At 37.3% G+C, this 19,675-nt stretch overlaps 1 protein-coding gene across 8 annotated transcripts in view; it reads left to right on the forward strand.

Moving 5' to 3' along the window:
- WWOX (WW domain containing oxidoreductase) overlaps window positions 1–19,675 on the forward strand; it is a 674,139-nt gene that overhangs the window by 219,848 nt on the left and 434,616 nt on the right. The window contains exon 9 of one of the 8 annotated variants that reach the window (XM_065567634.1): window positions 989–7,599. The exons of the other annotated variants lie outside the window; for them this stretch is intronic. Coding sequence (XP_065423706.1) covers window positions 989–1,084 — 96 coding nt within the window. The 3' untranslated portion in view covers window positions 1,085–7,599. Of the gene's footprint in view, window positions 1–988; window positions 7,600–19,675 lie in introns of those variants that run through there. 8 annotated transcript variants of the gene reach the window in all.

The following is a 19,675-nucleotide window of genomic DNA, read 5'->3' on the forward strand; positions in this document are numbered from 1 at the left end:
ATTTCCAGGATAAAGGAGAGGCAGTGTGTTTGAGAAGCACTCCCTTCCTTTCTTCCCCCCACATCCAAAGGAGAAAGGTTTGGGTGAAAAACATGTGGTGTGCCCCTTGATTATTGCTGGACCACCTTGCAGGTTTCTTCAAGCAGGTTGCAGGGCCTTTTATGTAAAGAAAAATGTCATGTTTAGGTAAACAATTGGCTTTCCATGAACATTTTGTTGAAAAAGGTATGCCTTGTGCTTTCTATAACTCTGAAAAATGCCTAACCTTGCTAAAGTTGTCAGGGATATTGTCGTTCTTCAAAACCAATAATGCACTTGGTAGCTCTTGCTTTCAGTCACTGCTAGAGACATGTTGGCATGATGAAGTACTGTTTATATATTTTAACTATGTTATGTGTGTCAAAGCTTTATGCACTGATGCATACTCAGTGACACACTTGCACGGGAGTCTAGTTTAATGCTAAATAGATGAACCGTAAGATCACCATTGGTATTGCTTTTGGGAAGCCTTGTCATTGAAATGGCAACATGTATTCAGTTTGTGTATGACTTTGTTTATGTCATACCATTTACCTTGCTAGCATGAGCAGCAACATTCTGAATTTTGAAGCTCAGTACACAGTAGTTTGTCTTGTACAATATTTTTTCATACACATAGATTTAAAACAAATTGTGCAATATAAACGTATTAATGGTACAAGTACTTAACTATTTTATGGATGTAATCTTTGTGCGTGATTTAGAGGCTCAATTACCCGTTGTTGAAATGGGGGGAATAAATGTCCCTGAGGGTTTGCATCACAATCTTGTGATTTTGTGGCACTCATAGTACAGACAAATGTCTACATCTATGTTCATAACCTGAGTGTCAACAGAAATAGTGTGTTAAAAGTACTGTAAGCTTATCAGCATGTCTTTCGGAGTTTGGTGGTTTTAAAAACAAACAAACAATATAGATACTAACAGTTCATAATTCTTGTATTTGTAGAGTGAACATCTTGCAGCGGAGGCTATTCATCCTTCAGAACCTAATACAATCTTCATTAATTCTGCTGTCTTTGTAGGAACATTAAGTACATTTTAGAAAAAAGATAGAATACTAGCTTTTTTTATAAGGATCTAGACGGTGGCACTGATTTTATGTGTGATGCTTTTTCTTGACTGCCCTATTTAAAAAAAAAAAGAAACTTAATAAAAAAATAGTGTATCTTATGTGTGGAGATTTATATGTATAATTCTTACTAACACTAATTAGATCATTTTATTTGTTGTTTTATTTGTATAGTGCCATTGGATTACATTGCATTTGCATAGTACATACTTGAAGGTGTGGACAAGGTTCTTGACCATAAGACAATTAATTAAAATGTAAACAAAAGAAAGGCAAAAAGGGAGCATCTTGAAAGCAAGACAACTAAGCTGTTATGCTTGGCATTAGTCATCTTAGTTCCATTTTTTTTTTTGCTTTTTAATTTCCTTTTAATTATTATTGTTTGTGTTGTACTGTGAACTAGATTGGGATTAAATCCTAGGATGTGCTGAACATCAACATTGTGACCTGTGTATGGGCCCAATCCTGCAAGGTGATGAACATCCTCATTAGGAAGAGGTGGGCAGTCACACAGAGAAAAATCCCCTGCAACTTACTTCTGCACAAATACACACAGCCAAATTATGGTTTCCCTTACAGTAGACCATGCTGAATCTGGATTTACAATAGTATAAGTGAGAGCCGATTGGGGCCTGGAGTAGGCCCTGCTGGAAGCAAGTTTAATACTGAGCTCCCTGGAAGTTATGCCCTTTTATTCTGGGCCTGATTTTCCCCCTGGGCTTGTTGATGATGTCTACCTCAGGGGAAACATAAGTTAAAGCATGTGGGTTATATCATGCTATTGTTTTGCCAGCACAACTCCCCATTACAATTAATGGGGAGTTGTAATGACCAACTGGGAGCATGATATGTTTGTGGGGGAACTGCTTTATCTTGTTTGTTTGCTGTTGGCCAAATGTACCACTTCAGGACACTTTCTCCCTAAAATGCCTTTGTTTTGTTCAGCTGCTCTCTCCTTTCCTGCTACCACTTCCCCTTCCAAGTTAGATGCATTTTTCACATCTGCAAAATGGCGCCAAATTGGTGGAAGTTACTCTACTTTGACATTTCAAAATATTTCAGAACATTTCAAAGTCTACAATCATGTTTCCTTAGAGAAGAAGAAAGGGACATCCAGCCTCTACTCCCTCTATTAATGCCACTAGTATGATATGGTAGCAGGGCACTGATAGGTAGTTGAATGAAGTTAGACAGTTAGCATCCTCTCCTTGTGCTGAAGTTTGTGAGTTACACAGAGTAAAGAATCTGTATCCTAGGTAAGAAAGATGGCTAAAATTTCGCCTAGTCATGGCATCCCATGCATGACAGTGCAGCTAGTTCCTGTCATATCCTGTTCTCTCCAGAGACCTACATTTTAACACTGCATCCATTTACGTCACAGTTGTATTAATTACATGTAATGTAGTTATGAGCTAAGGTACTGTGGCCTTATTATAAAGGAGAGAGAATGAGTGTTGTAATGAGACTTGAGCACAATTGATCTATGACTTGGATACAAGAGATTCTTAAGGGAGTTTGCTGATTTATGTAGAAGACAGATGTCTATGGCCATTAGGAAACACCAGTTTTTATTACCTATCAATCTCATGTTAAACCTATGCAGCAAAACCTTGTATAATAGTTCTCTAATCTGTTAAATTAGGGGTTAATGAATTTAAAATGTTATTGAGCAGGAAAATGCATCTTTGTAAAGTAGACCGTATCAGAAGCACAATATACACTAGTCAACAATATACAACAGAGCCTTCAAAACACTGAAATAATAAATCAATACATTAAAGAATGCTGTATGTGATATTTTTGTAACCCTTTTGTTATTGCCAATGTTGCTTCTTTTGGACTGTAAACATCTACCTGCATATGTGTTATTAAATTAATAGAGATTTTAGTGCAGAGCTCAAACCCCAAAGTAGTAAAAACATATTATTCCTTTAGAATAAAGCCTGCACATTCATTTTTAGAATAGTCCTAAAATTTTGTGTAATTTTAATTTGGATACTGGCTTTTCTCTTAGCTGGCCTTAATGTCTTAATTTGCATTTTTTGTAAAGTTCAATTATTATTTATCCACCAATGCAGGTAAATCTAAAAATCAGGCTCTCTAGATGTGCCCGAAGAAATCAATTATGCAGTATGTGTCTCCAAGATTTGTTGTTTATCACAGCTACTTTTTGGAGACCTTAAATACAATATCAGTTACATTCTTCTTCACAGAGGGGAAACGCCCCCGCCCCATCTCTAAAAAGAAAAAGAAAATATTTTGAGAGGGAAAAAATCAAGGACACTGTTTCTTTGAACGTTTTATGTCTCAGCATCTTACTTTCTACATGTACTGTATACGCATTTTTCTTTGCAGTTACTAAATGAAAGTGGGGAACAGAACAGAAGGGATTTTCAAAAATTTCAGGAGCACCTACATATCCATAAAACAGAAAATACTATTGAGGTGACTATGTGTATCAGTATATCACTTTTTCCACACCACCTGCTGCAATTAAAAATGAAATCACCAAGCAGCCAGTACAAACTTCATCAACCAGCTGATATCATAATTAATGACTACAGAGTCTCTATTATTGTGTACTTCCAAGGCATCAAGTGGAAAGCTGTCGTAGTGCTTTAAATAATGAAAAAGTTTCAGGCCTTGATAAATAGCTCAGTTGGATGCAGTTTAGAAAGTTGAGAGCATATGCTTCTGTCATTAAAAACTAAGGACCCTTGTTACCCTTGCTATAAGTTTTCAGATTCATCTGAAACTCTTTGATCCCTTCATGTACTTAAACTGTGTTGTTTAAAATGAAAAGGTGTTGGAAAATATGGTGTGCATGAACAACTCAGTTAGTAGGGAAAGAACAATGAAAATAAAAGCTGCTGTTCATTGACATGTTTGTTTTTTACCCATCTAAAATAAGTAGCATTTGTCCATATAATCTTGTCTTGCAATGAGAATAGGTAAATATTTGTCTTTTAAGAAATAATCTGAGTCCAATAAAGTAAGATATTTAAGACAATGTTTGCAGTGAGATTTCAAAGAATTAATAGGGAGAAAGTGAAATGACAATAAATATATTCTTTTCATATTTGAGCTGGGTCTCAATTTAAAAAAAATACTCTGCAATGATTTGTTTTATAGATATGTAGATTGGAATAGTGTTGCAGAAATTTCTAACATTGACATTGTTCAAACTTATGTTAAGAATATTTTTACTACATAGGTACTGCTCATTTTCTATTCTTAAATTTACTCTCCCAAAGAGCATAACTTTGTTGTTGAAGTTTTTGTGATTTTAACTGAAAGCTGATTATTATTTAGCTTTTAAGATCATTGCTGATTATACCCTCCTATAATTTGGTTGCTTTCATAGATGTAGGAAGAACTGAAATGCATTGCTTGGCAGAACGTATTACAGAGAGAGAAGGAATTTTATCTAATCCAGTTCCCTCTCAATTGTCATTTTGTTATTTTTCATGCACAGAAGTTGTATTCCAGTACTATTCCTCAACCCTCTGCTATCCCTTGAAAAAGGAATATTTCCCCTTGGGGTGCTGAATTAAAATAATGAACTAATATATATTTTGTTAGGCACCGATTGGCTGTTTTAGATTCCCTTTCGTATGTAAGAAAAACAAAACCTTCTTCCTTCCTATCAAGCAAACACCTAGAATACTATGATTTTTTTTTTTTTGGTGGGTGGAGGGAGCAGAAGGGGTTTACTGTGCATTTCATTATTATTATAATTATTTATAATGTAGAAGCATCTACAGCCCCCAACCCCATTGTGCCTTGGCATCCTACAAGCATGTAATAAAGAAATGGCCCCAGTCCCAAAGAGCTTACAATCAATGAGAAAAATGTATAGTTAACTAACTGGATTATGAACCGGAAAGACCATTGAATGTGTCTGTTAAAACAGATGTTGTGAATATTCTATTTTTGCAAATAGAAAAGTCTTCTCTTTACTCCCCAAATTGTCATATGGACAGTCACGTTGTGATAGCAACTTTAGTAGCTTGTGCTAAGACTGAGTCCCTGGGATTCTTAATATTTGATAGCTGTCATTGCTTCACTTTGTTGTCTTGAAAAAGGAATGATTGAGTGACCACTTTATAATGTTACTCTCGGTACACTTACAAACCTTCTGTAATGGGATACATTGAGGCAAACCAAGCACTGATGTAATGTGCCCAACTCCATTAATTTTAAAGGTGCTGCACCTGCTCACATGAGCAGTGAATTTGTGATAGGTGATGAATATTAACCAGGAAGTTTGGACTTTCACATAATGGTCCTATATCACTGCAGCTTCTTGGCAAATTAGATTAAACCTGAAGGACGCAGGGCTTGATCCATTTTTAATTCATGATGTGTGAAAGTTGCACTTCAGACAGAGTTGTAGGCTAATTGCTTCTGTAGTTGAAGACTTCAAGAAGTTATCAACAGAAATATTTGTCTCAGAATGCTAAGTAGCTGCAAGACAATAGGCCAAGGAGTGAGGTAGCAAAGATCTACGGAGAAAAGGGTTTTTCATGTAACTGTTCAAACTATTGTCAGATTGTGCCATTAGATGCCTAGGATTTTGTCATATTTCAGAATGTGTGTGGTAATTGAATAAATTTATCCATTGTACACAATCTTGAATTACTGTATGATTATCTTGGGCACTCAAAAGTATAAGAACACTTGAAAGCAAAATCCAGGCATAGATATTCCATAGCACGTCTTACAATCTAAATATTGCTCTTAGCCTAATCGAAGCAGCAAGAGTAGTCACAGCAGTTGATGGACTATTTTTCAAATTGATTTCAAAAATGTATTTAAGGGGATGATCGTCTACTCTAGATTACCTATTGATTTTTAATATGAAAAGCTCATTATATAAGCAGTAACTGCATATAAAAACCTAGCAAACCTTTGCATAAATCCTTTAATTGAATTTCCAGAGCCTGTGGTTCTACTTTTTTTTAATTAAATCTATTTCTTTTTTTTTAAGTGTTACTGTGTAATTTGCATGCTGTGAAGTGGCCCTGTCCCAGATAAAGTGCCATTGATCCTTATTAAACCTCACCTCTGGGCTTGCTCAAAACTAACTGGAAAAATTAAAGTGTTCATGCTGCAATGCACTTATTGCTTGTGTGATAGGATTATGGAAAAAATAATAAAACTAATTTCCAAGAGAGAATTTATAATGCAAGATTTTATTTTTTCAATTTGATAATTAATAGCAAAATCATATCCTAAATATAAATCATATTCTAGCCTACAAAATGCAGTGGTAATTAGGAAAGATAATATATACTTGATGTAAAACCATCATGTTGTATGAGGATAATCCTTTGGTATTTTAATTTCTTAATTGTAGGTTGAAATGAGGATGGATACAGTTAAACAGATTAGATATTTGATCTGAAAAATCTGTATCTACAATATCTTGTATTAGTAGTGATTTCCATTTTATTACTTCAGAGTTTAAAATATGAAAAAATGATATTCCGTAAATATTTCTGCTAACAATTTATGTATTAGAATTATCATGGGAAGGAAAAATATAAAAGATGCAATAGGTTTTTCTATTTTTTATAATTCCTAACATTTGTTACTTTAAAAGCAATAAAATCCTTTAAGGAAATATTCATAATCAATAAGAACACAAAATATGGAATGTATTAATGGAGTTATAAAAATGTTTGTAGAATGGCTCAAAATGAAAAACACAGCCAGTTATGTATGGTTTAAAGTGTAATCAATTTTGAGGTTGCATGAAGATATAAATGATAAACGCAAGTAGTAGCATTTTTAGTAAAGGCTGTTGCAAAAATACTGTATTTATGACCTATTCCATTCTTTTTATAGCTCATTAATGTAGAAAACAAACAAAGTGTATCCATCTTTTTAGACAGTTTAAAATTCCCTTAAATGATATTTTTAAATGGAAATACTGAACTCATTTTGTAAGCTTCTTTCTGCAGACACATGCTGTATTGAAAGGGACTTCAAACTGGATTTCCAATACTGTACAAGTTATGCCCAGGAGCGTTCCAAATCTGTAGGGAAAAAATATGGAGATGCTTTTCCATTTTCTGCAAATAGAACTGCCAAATCCACCACTTTTTTGGTGGTGAATTGCATGTGTTAGCCAGTAATATATTTGATGTAACTAGATTTAGAATCATCAGTTGCGCAAACTCACTCCTCAGTGAAAGTACTTTTTTTATTTTTTTTAGAACTTTTTCCCTATAGAAGGATAATTAGTTTAACTGGGTTTCCAGTTTGCTCACTTTACACTGAAAGAGTTTAAATTCCACTTCACTAACAACAGAGTTTTAGTGAATCTGAATTTTATAGAACTCAGTTTCACTGGTTTATCTCGTATATTTACTGTAAGACTCCTGTATAAGCTTTAAAAACAATCACTTCTGTCTGAAAATGTTTTGCATACTATTGTTACATGCAACACCCAAAATGATTATAACTGAAGCAGAGGAAAGAAACCTTTGTTTTTACTGTGTGTATAGTCAGTTTCCACTGCAGTCAGTCACTCCAGATTAGGACGAACAGATGTCCCGATTTTATAAGGACAGTCCCGATATTTGGGACTTTATCTTATATAGATGCCTATTACACCCAACCCCCGTCCCGATTTTTCACACTTGCTGTCTGGTCACTTCTGGTCACTCCTGATCCTGCAATAAGCTTCCTGAGGGAATACCTCTGTGGTCATTTGGAACTCCATTGGCATCAGTAGGGCTCCCTTTGGGCACAGGGATCAGTTTCCCCCCCTGTTTGTCTGAGTCTTTCACACAGCTACAAAGGAGAGAGAAACACTTAGAAAATAAGAACATGTGGCTGTAAAACCACACATATTGGCAGTTGTTGTTTCTTGGAGCTACTTTGAACAAGAATAAAAATGATAGATTTAAGATTTTAGAGAATATAGCCACATTTCTGAAGGGCTAAACTTTGCTGATTTGGATAGTTCTTTTTAATGACAGTAGAGATCTACGCTGTGCAAAAATTATACAAAATCCGTTAAATAACTGTTGTTAATGGCCAAATTGTACTAGCTAGATCTCTGCATAGAAGACCTCTCCACACATGGATCTCCACTACCGCACATCAGATTGGGTGTTCAGGTCCCTCCATGGCCCTCCAACCCCGCTCCCAGAATCCTGTGAAGACCACACCATATAATTTGAGGTCTGTGCTTGGTGGTGACGGGGTGGGGAGAGGAGAGAGAGAGAAATAAGGTGGGCCAGGGATGGATTAGGCAGGTCTGGGAATGGAAGTGTGTTGTTCCTCCTCGAGTCCCGTGGAAGTTCCTGGGAAAAGCTAATACAGCCCTAATTTTATTAATGATTATTATCTCACTCCAGGATCCCTGGAAGTTGCTCCACCCAATGGAAGTTGCTTGTAGCATGGCTTCAGGGGAGGGAGGGGAATCATAGTTGAACTTTGTTACCTGTCCCAAAGAGCTTATAGAGTATTATAATTACTAATAATTTATTTTCTACCAGTTGCAACCAAAACTTGCTAGGTGGAATAAACAGGAAGGCATGATCTCTACCCAACGAGTTTATAGTATCAAAAGATTTATAGATCAATAGTAGAGGAAAGGGTTACAAGGAATATGGAAAAGGTGGTGATTGGCCAAGTCTTGATGTATTTTTGATAATACTTTTTTCCCATTAGATTGTTCCCAAGTGGCCTCTAAGCCTTACTATAATTAGTTAACTAATATAGTACTCCCAACCACAAGTATTAAAAAAATCATGAGATTGGCCTAAAAACCATGAGTTAAAAAAAATGTGCATTGGATTTCTTTTTCGTTTTGGTTACTGAGCCTTTAGGGTGTATTTTGGTCACTTTTTCAAGCTTTTCCCTTGCAACCATGAAACTTAAATAAAAACCGGAGATTTTGACATAGTCACATGCCTCTTGAAGCTCAGGCTGTAAGAAAAACACCTAATACCATGAAAAAATTGTGAGGGTTGGCAACACAGGAGTCAGGGAAAAAGTACATTTTGGGAGAAAGGTCTCAACACAGACAGCTTAGTGGACTTGTGGAACAGCTCAGGAATGGAGCAGAATGGAAGGAAAATGAAGAGATGGTTGTAGGAGATGTGGACAAACTGTGTTGAGGCTGGCATTGTTGGCAGAGGTGGTTGATATGGCATCGAAATTCTTTTTCCCTATTCTTGTTTAAAATGAGAGACTCTCTCTACCTGCAGGACACATGGAGTTTTAAGGCTCTGGGGCTTTGAATACTGATCACTTTATCTGTGGTACTGAGCTCCTGTGGATATCACTAGGAGTTGAGAATGCTCAGAAGCCTACAGGATGAGACTGCTTAGATGGATAATTGAATGGCTCTTAAGAAATATGGGAACACAAGTGTTTCCACTGGCATTTGCTCAAAAAAGTTGGATTTCCATAATGAAGCATTCAAGCTCTTGAAGATTTTCCATAAAATCTCCTTGAGTCCATTTTGTTTAATAAAGCTAATTTTAGAATGACCCTCCTTGTATCATGAAATAGTATTACTGTATGGGCCTGATCTGCAATCCTTACTCACTCAAGCAGTCCTTATTTACACAAGTTGCCCTGTTGACATCAGTGGGCCCACTCACACAAGTAAACAGTTAGTAAGGGTGGCCAGATTGACCCTTTCAATAGCAATAGACTAGCTAATGTAAATAAACCACTAGTGAATTTCCACAGAGCTGAGGGAGAAATCCCCTGCACGTTTTTATTTTTGCTGGCAACTAGATAAGAAACAAGTAATGAACCCAAAGTATTCGAAGTGTTTGCATGGCTTTGTAAGGTACATATGAGGGTGACTTGTCTATCATTTCATTCTCTTTTTCTTTTTTCTGCGTCCAGTACTTTTCCAGAGGATTATTACTTTGAGCTGGTATTACAAATAGGATATTAAAATTATGGAAACTCAGGATATTGCTCTTTGAAATTTACTTCTGTTTTATTTAAAGCAAAATACATGTGATCTAAAACAATACCTTAAAAAGGAATATTTTAAGATTCATTCCTATGTCAGTGGATTTGCTGTAGTTTCCTAATGATCTTTAGTGGAGGAAGTAAGTGACACTGATCAGTGTAGGTGGACAGTAAGATTTATAATGTATTTGTGCTAGCTGATTGCCAACAGAACTGGCCTTTCCCAGCGGTGCTGTACGCATACTTGGAAAATCAATAGGGATTAACCTATGACCCTCCTCACATACTTATACTGTGGTCTGCATTGCTTACCAATATTTCATCTGTTTCACTTAAATGCTGTTACTTATTCAATAATGTGTGGCTGTTCTTGCAAGCTACTAATTAATTTTTAAACTGCAGTATCACTTGAAACTGAGATAAAACACACCTTTAGCATCAGGATGGGTGGAGGACTCTTGGTTTATTTAGTACATTCACTTTAATTAAAAATCCTAGTTTGAATGAGTAAAGTTATGCGTTGAGATAAAAAGTATGCACTAAATGAAGTGCAGAGACCTTTTCATGGCAGTTACCAATGCAGAGTTGCCCATTTTACCTAGTTTCTTACGGTAGAGTGTGTAACCTAATGTCCCAGTTTGCAGTATGGAGGTTTATATATATATATGTTGTATTTTATTTTATTTAGATAATAGCCATTGTTTTAAAGAAGTGTTTTTATTGGATAGTAAAGAAGTTAGTGGGAGTTTTGCCCTTGACTCCCATTAGATCAGGAGTAGGTTTCCAATGTTGTATTGTTACAGATTGCTAATTTAAGCATCGCTCTTTCAAACACTCACACATATGCTTAACTTTATGCAGATGGATAATCCCATTGATTTCAAACATAAACGTTTCTTCTATTGAGGCCTAAAACATTTTAATCACTTTCAACTGTCAACTAAGAAAGCACATTCCTTCTGAAAATGATATGCCTACTGGCATCACAAATAACACATAAGGTTTCTACAACTGGAATAGTTAATGAAAAATAAAATATGTTTTCTCCTTATTTAATTTGTATTTTTGATAATACTTTGTTTACAGTCAGTTCAACTGTTTCCCCTGTGTAGTCAATTTCTCTCTTGCTGAAAAGACCATTATAAACATCAACCGGGGATCAGAAATACATTTTTAAAATGTATTTTACATAATACATATATTGAATCCAGGACATATTATTGAAAGGTTGGGAAGCTGGATTTTTTTTATTAAAGTATCAATCAGTTTAAAAGGAAAATATGATAGTGTCCCTTAAATAATGAAAATTTAAAAACTACAGTCCCTTAAGTATGATACATTTCTTGTACTTCAATTATATTTTGCCAAAATCTAAATATTTTGCCAAATATTAACCTAACAAAATTATTTTTGATGTGGCAATCTTTCTCCATATAGGAACACTTCTAAAATTCACAGTTTATTATGGAAGCATACCTATTCCCCAGAGTTTACTTACAGTTTGCTATTGATTTGGTAGCTGGTATTTGAATTGGTTGATGTACTCAGTAACTTGTTTAAGATATTCGACCTGAACTATTAGTTTAAATAATGTATTCATAAATTGATTAATCATTACAGTAAGAGTTATTAGCTGCATTTATATCTATGTGCTATCCGCAATTGACTCCTAGTCTAATAATCACACATACTTAAACAGAAGTTCAGTTTTAAATTACAATATAGCTGATAATTGCAGTGCTCAAAATAGTATGTTTACAGGGAAGGAAAGCGAATGTATTGGCTTTTGGAGAAAGTTTTATAATGTGGATAGTGAACATTGCTGTGCTTATTTAATTAGCAAAACATGAGTCGCAAATGCAGATGTAGATTTTTACTCAGTGCACACGTGCAACTTCCGCCTATATTAATAAGGCTAACGGTATAAGCACATGCTGCATTGTGGGAGGCAGAGGATGAAAGAAAGAAAGAGACCGAAAGGGAGCAGAGGAAAGAGAGAGGATGCGGGATCCCCAGAGTAGGATTGGTGTCAGGAAAGGGGAACGAGGAAGATGTCACCTAATACCGAAGCTCCCCTGGGCAGCAGGCACTGCCTGCTACAGGGCGCACAGCTGTGTATGCCTGTGCAGGTTAGGAGGGACCTAGCCAACTGGCAGGAGTGGCTGGGAAAGCTGTTGGTTTTGGTGCAGTGCCTGAAGAGTGCTGATCTGCTGACAGAGCAGTGGGGTACCTGGGGTTGCTGGGTACCTGCTGTCAGAATGCTGGGGTGTGACTGGGTGTTGAATTGGCTGATGGTAATTGCTGAGGTACTGTAGCGGGGTTGGAGGCTGTGTGTGTAAAAGCTGGATGGGTGGGTACTAGGCTGGCTTGGTGGGGGAGCTTTGGGGGGGATTTCTGATCGGGGGCTGAATGGGTGGGAGAGCCTGAGGCCAGTATGATGCTCTTCACCAACTACGATCTCACCAACTGCCGCCACTTCTTCTTGTCACTCCTGCCTGGCTCCGATCCAGCAGAGTGAGTCTCCAGAGGGGGCACAGAAAGGCTGCCTGACAACCCTGTACAGCAGCAGCCCTCAGTGCCAGGAAGAGCAACTGGAGGTAGTTCTTGTAGCCCTGATACATATTTGTTTTATAAATAAATATTTATCAAATGTTGCTGCCTCCTTCCCCTTCTATACCTGCAAGAGATTGGTCTGACTTACATCCCCTCTAAATAGAGCTTTAAATCTTTAACAGTGCCTGATTTGACAACATCATGCTTTTAAAATGTCTCTGTCTCCATCATAATAGTTGATATATAACTTGGGGAAAGTCCTTTTAAATTTAGTCCTTCAGACTATTATGAGTAAAAATAGAGGTTTTGATATTCATTTAACAGATTTGCACAATATTTTATTATTTATTAGGAACAAAATATGTTGATTGTGTTGTTGCACAGTGCAGAATTCCAGCCACTGCGATTTTCATAACAAACGGCCCAACCAGCTCCTATTCAAGGCAATGTGAGTCTTTCCATTGACCTCAATAGCAATTGGATCACACCCTAAAGTCTGAGCTTTGATTAAACAAAGAAATAGTCTCCAGGGAGTGTATGTACGTCACGGGGCGGGGGGAGACTACGAACACGCACATGTAACCAGCTGGGCAGCTCCTCTGCCTAGAAGATAGTTTTAAATATATTTCACTTTGGATTGACCTCAAGTGTTTCAAGCAAATGGGAATGCAGTATACACATATACTGCACCTTACCTCCGGCATATACTTTCCAGAACTAATGAACCCCTTTAGTAAGCATATGCAAAGCACACATCTAACTCATTTCAGTTTATTTTCTGCATGAACCATTGACGTGCATCAGACTCTTGCACTTCATAATACAGTAATTAGTGGAACTTTTTTCATATTTCGTTTGAAAGCCATTTTGTTTCACCACATGCTTTTTCTGCTTCATAAATTCTACTTTAAAACATTCAACAACCTGCTAAATTAATATATACTGTGTTCTTTCTTTAATGGGTAGGGGAACTTGTCTCACAGCAGTGCATTTGTTCAGCTCTGTTTTGAAAAAGCGCTGCCTGCCGTGTGAAGGACATCTGCTCACAAATGAATGATTGTGCTTTTGATTCGGAGCAGCACCTTCACTTTAAATGCTGGCTGCAGATGAAAGGAACAGATTGCTGTGGTACCGCTTTTGTGAGGATTCCTCTACCCAGCATGTGGCTTCATACATTATTGAGAGCAAATCCACTTTATACTACCACTCCTCACTGCACTTATTTTGCCAACCTTATTCAGAATGTCAGCATGGGTCACTTTTCTACAAAGGAATAAAAGGCCAGTTAGGAAGATTAAGCAGATAAATTATTTACAGTGTTTAATTATCATTGTACAGGTTTATTAAACTTCGTGGTTACCTAGAAACCTAAGCAGCTGCTAAGAAGAGTCCACTAAAGTTAAATAAAAATGTTTTGTGTAAAATGAAATCCTTTTATGTGTGCTGTGTTAATATAAATGTTCAGGTTGTTTTGGTTAAGTGCCAAATTTGACTTGGATTTGATGTGATTTTTTTTTTCTTTTTTATAATCCATTCCTAGCTCAGCTTATTTTGATAGGAGATCCCAAAGAATGTTCTGCTGAGTTGACTAGAATCCTGGTATACTACTAAGTGTCCTAGACAGCAAGCAGATCTAAAATATATGCTTGGGAAATCTCAGAAGGCTCTGTTTCAGTGATATTAAGGACAACTGTGTTTTGCCAGAAGCTATAACTAGATGATTTTGTAGCAACAAGATTGGAACACCAAAATATGTTCTACAATTTTCTTTAATATTTATACTAGATAAATTATTTACTTTGTTTCGTCTTCATAGCAATTGACTTAGGTTCTACTGAATCACAGAAGTGAGGATTATATTAATCTGAAAGTGCAAGTGTTGGTGTGGACTGTGCTCTAGGAACTGCTTCCACATCTCTGTACACTATCGTAATATAAACTAATGAGATCCATTAAAGATCTGCCCACATAGTTGAAGGGAACCACCTATTAATCTGTCATCTTTGAATACTATGAGAAAATTAAGACCATCAAGCAACCGTGAATTTGAAAATGAAAAAGGCAGTACCAACCTATTATAGTCTAAGGATGAGTGCCAAATAGGTAGAAATTGACTTAAAGTACTAGTTTAAAAAATCCTGTTAAATACAATGAAATGAAATAACCAATAACATACCAATATAAAGGGTGAAATCCTGACTTCATTGAAGCAGTGGAAGTTTTGCCATTGACTGAACCAAAAGTATGCACCTTTTGCAAAGCTGCTAGTTAAACAGAATCCTAAATTTCACAATAAAATAACACTGACAAAAACTGTGTTTTTAATTTAGCTCTTTCTATCCCTCTTGGGAACAATAGCCACTTATTTACTATCTAAATACTGGACTATCATTAAAACTAATCAATAGACTGTTTGGCAAGGAGGTATTTTTATCTTGCCCTGGCATTATATTTGGCTAATTATACAATCTATCTGGTTATTTATTTTTCTCCCATTAAAGCAACCAAATCCATAAAGAATTATTGTCACTTGTAAGCCTCAGCAATAGGAAGTGTTTGTATATAGCACAGTATTCCCCAGTCATTCAAGCTCTCAGTTCAAATTTTCAGAGAATTGGGGGCATACGTAGTTGGGGGAGTTAGTGCAGCTGGTTTCGAAACCTGCACAAAAGAGTCTGTTTAGCCAGCTCCCTCCTGACACCTGGCATGGCACCTCTTTTATTATGAAGTTTAGGAACTGTGGAGAACCAGAATTGGAGTCCCAGTGGTTTTAGGAGTTCACAGAGCTCAGCTTAACAAGAGCCTGATTCAGAGCCCATTGGAAGCCAATGGGAGCCTTTCCATATACTTCAGTAGGTACTGGATGTTTGGACCCAAGACCTCTTATACTCTTCAGGGTGAATCTCTGGTTTTGTGGAAGTCCTAATCTCTGTAGGTCTGGTCATTTTATACAGTTTAGTCCTTGCAGAGTTTCACTCCAATCTCAGGTGGGCATATCTGACTTTGGAATGACTGAGAATTTGACTAATCAGAAACCTCACTAGCAACTAAAACTTGACTTCTAATAAAATGATTGATTTTGGATGTAATACTTGACTTGCAATGTATTCAGATTTATATGATAAATGATTTCTTGGAATAATCTTTGGTCTGTATCTTACTTGTGAGAAATTTGTCATAAAAATCAGATATCCAAAATTCTGGCTGTTTTTGGTTAATTTTGATTGGACACTTAGCTCACATATTTCTGTTTCCTGACTGGATGAAGCCAACCTTTAAAATCAAATATTTGGTGTGAATACTCATGTTTACATGTCCAGCATTTGATTTAGGGGAACATTCTATATTATTTGCATAAAATTTAAAATCTTTGAACTTTCTTGCCAGTGAACTTATCTAGAATAATTTTTGCACAGACAGAGTCAAAGCAAATTTATTTATTTTGGGTTTTTTAAAGCAAATATTCATGAATAACTCAAACCAGGTTACCAAAAGGTATATCTAGGTTTGTGCACCTTCCATATGCCTGGGCCAATGTATGATTTTAGTTGGAAACTGGTAGCGGGGGGGTGGGGGGGGGAAATAACTCATGTTTTATGCAGAGTTAACTTGTCAGTTTTTTGAGGGGGTTTACTCAAGATAAAACTCTGTATATAAACTAGCCTGAAACTAAATCCTGCAAAGTAAAACTGATGCATTTCACAAAGCTCCAGCAACATTTTTTGTGCTCTGATGCCTGAAAAGAAAATTCACATGGTTTACAATCTCCATTTTAGAAATGCGAGACCCCAGCACAAGGAGGCCAGGAGAAGTATTAGCCAGCATCAGAGGAGCTTAGGGTAGAAACTTGGCAAAGATTAACAAATCACATGCACTAAACGAGGATGCACTGAAACCACTTTTCACTCAGTTGTGACCATGATTTCGCTGTGGCTAGCGCTGACACTGAGAAGCATGTAAACTAACCAATGTAGTTGACCGATGAACATACATTGAACTAACAATGTGATTGAACTAACCATTGAGAAGCATGTAAATGTCTTCAGTGGTTCACAACGTCTTACATATAATTATTGAACTAGCTGATGGCTTGTTGTGAATAAAAAGTTCATAATACGTGGGTCTGTAGTTAGAGGATACTAATTTGTATATTCTAGTGGGGTAAGCTTTGGCAAAGACCTGTCATTTCCCAAATAAGCCATTCTTTTAAGAGAACATCTGTTGAAACAGAAAATTTACAGTCTCCTTAATATAAAGAATGACATAATTAACCCTCCAGGGAGACCAATATTAGTTTATTAGAAACCATTCCTAGTTCTCTTTATCATTACACTAAATGGCTTTATCATACTGATTTTTTTGTCTGTTTTTTAGTTCTAGTTAACATTTTTGACATGATACAGAAATGTTAAGGCTCACTATCAACAGCTGGACTTAAATAAAAAAAAACAAGGGGGGGGTCTGGCTGGCCAAATGAAGGGAACAGGGGTTTATGGTTGGAGGTGGAGGGGGAGAGAAGAAAACTGCTGCAAAAGGAGACAAGGGGCCAGCATGGCTACGCTGACTCATCCCCTGGGAACGGGATGGGTGGAAGGGTTTTTAAGGGGCAGCCCTGTGCGTGATGCCCACTTTTGCCCAGAGCAGGCTGAGACAGCATCCATCCTTCCTCCCCTTTAGGTGGTGAAATACCAGGTTTGGTCAAGACCTGCTGTGGGCATTGCACTAGCCCCCCCTTGTTTAGGGGGACTGGGAAGGAATTTTTCCCTTGCCACCAGATTGGCCTAGTTGGAGTTGGGGGTTTTTCGCCTTCCTCACAGCAGGTTCAGGAAGGGCTTTGTTCATGAAGGGCAGTAGGTTGTATGTTGCAACTCATTATATAAGTGTGGGGCAGATGTCCTGTGCAGGTACTCCATAGGGAAGGTATACAGTGTCCGGATAAATGGCTTGTAAAATGACTTAAAAAGGAGGTGTTCGTTAAAAAAACGGAATGGGAGGGAGGTTGGGGACGCCTATGTTTGGTATGGCAGGGAGCCACCCTCCCTTTCTTATTAGTCCACCTTAATCCTCCTACGAAGGGGGTGGGGGGATGGTGAGCTCCCAGCAATGGATTGGCTGTGGAGGAACCTGCATGGAAAAAGAGGTGGAGCTGGCAGAACCCCCCCACCCCCTGTAATTATGGAATGACCATGGGGTTACCTGCACTGTACACTTTTATCTGTCGGGTAGTTCCAGACATCTAATAATAAAGTTGTGGCCTGACTAAAACCATGTCAAACGTTTCCTGTCCTTTTTTCGGTATGGCGGGACAATAGCATAAAAAGAAAACTGTGCTATAATAAAACTGACTTATGATGTAGATATCCTATGCCTACGATTGTGAGTGGCTTTGTTTAAATATAGCACCATTAAGATGCAGTTATCTTTACTACATTATTATTTTTAACGATTTCATTTATACTGAAATTTCTGTAAATCAACCATGGTGCGGGGGGCAATGGGGGGGGATTTCTGCCATATAAGAAAACTTCTGAAAACAACCTTAATCTCTACTTTGGGTTTGTGTCTCAAGGAGGCACAGAATCTTTGGGGCCAAAAGATACCAACCAGAGTGTACCTTGGAAAACGCTCTTCCCAGTTCATTGGGAACAACTGCCTCCGAAGTTTTATCCTCATTTGTGGTGTTTGGTCACATGATGGAATCAATGGGCAAAAACCTGCTGAAGTCAATGGGGGTTTTTCCTTTGAAATTAGTTGAGCCAGGATTTCATCAATAGTTTCTGAATTTTAGCTCCCCCACCCAAATATGTATGAAATTAAGGCAGGCTTATAGCACTATTATCTTTGAAATGTTGCACGGGGAAAAAAAGACGACACCTTATGAATGCTTATGAGAGCTTATTACCATGGGGGAAGTGGGAAATAATGAAGACAGGTCACTGATTCAGAGCTATCTGCATCATTTGGTAAACTGGGAGCAAGCAAAGAATGTGTGTTTTAATATGACTAAATGCAAACATATACATCTCTGAACAAAGATAGGGGACTCTATCCTGGAAAGCAACGGCTCTGAAAAAGATATTGGGATTTAATGAACAAATGTGAATCTCACAGGGCACAGAAATGAAAATGCACTTGTATTTTCTCAATGTTGGTCAGTTTGTTTATTTACAAGCAATTCTGATGAGCGCTACTATATAGAGAAGAAATATCCCTACCCTGGAATTGCAGTTACTTTCTGGAAAATTGCAAATTTCTTCCCTATAGTTCTCAGGCATGAATGCTGTCTGCAGCACTAATGTAGAAAAGGTTTTGCTATGATGTCTCCATGCAAATAACAAATTAACAGAGCTCATAGAGATATCAAATCTCCGTAATTCAGCATTCAGGGGAGCAAAAAATAATGTAGGCTGTCTCCGCTCTTTCAGAAGTGACATCAAGATTTAGATTTCTAATGCACTGCCTCTTTTCAGCTCATCAGTTTTTAAATATACACGTTTTAATATCTTTCATCACGCATTCACACAATCTTCCAGACCAGATGTGAAGTCCCCCAAGTTTGCAACCCAAATCTCAAGTTGTGGCAAAGGGCTTGCAGCGATCTGACTTCTGTTCTGTCTTTGCAAGAGAATCTTGCTTTTTGTTCACTCTTTGATGTGTCAGATCTATGCCATAGATCATTACAGTTTTCATTTCCCACATACAGGACTCTAGGGATGATGATTGTGTGAGAAACAAACCTTTGAGGCTAAGGCAGGCACTTCAGTGCAGCTGTCAACTTTAGTGCGGGACAGTCTGATTCGAAAATGTCTTCTTTTACTGAACTTTGCTTTCTCCTAGAGGTGTGCACAGTTGCAACCTGCCTCTCCAACTACTGCCTATCTCCCTTCTTCCCCTCATCTTTAAACTTATCAGATGTGTGGTTTACAACTGCCGCCTCAAACTTGTATCTGCCTTCCATCCTATATTCCTTCCAATCTAGCTTCAACTTTTTTTTGCCCCAGAAAAAACGTTCTCACTAAGGTCTCTAACAAACTGTTCCTGGCTACATTTTAGGGCCTGTAC

Source organism: Chrysemys picta, chromosome 14 (assembly GCF_011386835.1).
Source record: "Chrysemys picta bellii isolate R12L10 chromosome 14, ASM1138683v2, whole genome shotgun sequence".
NCBI classification, from domain to species: Eukaryota; Metazoa; Chordata; order Testudines; family Emydidae; genus Chrysemys; species Chrysemys picta.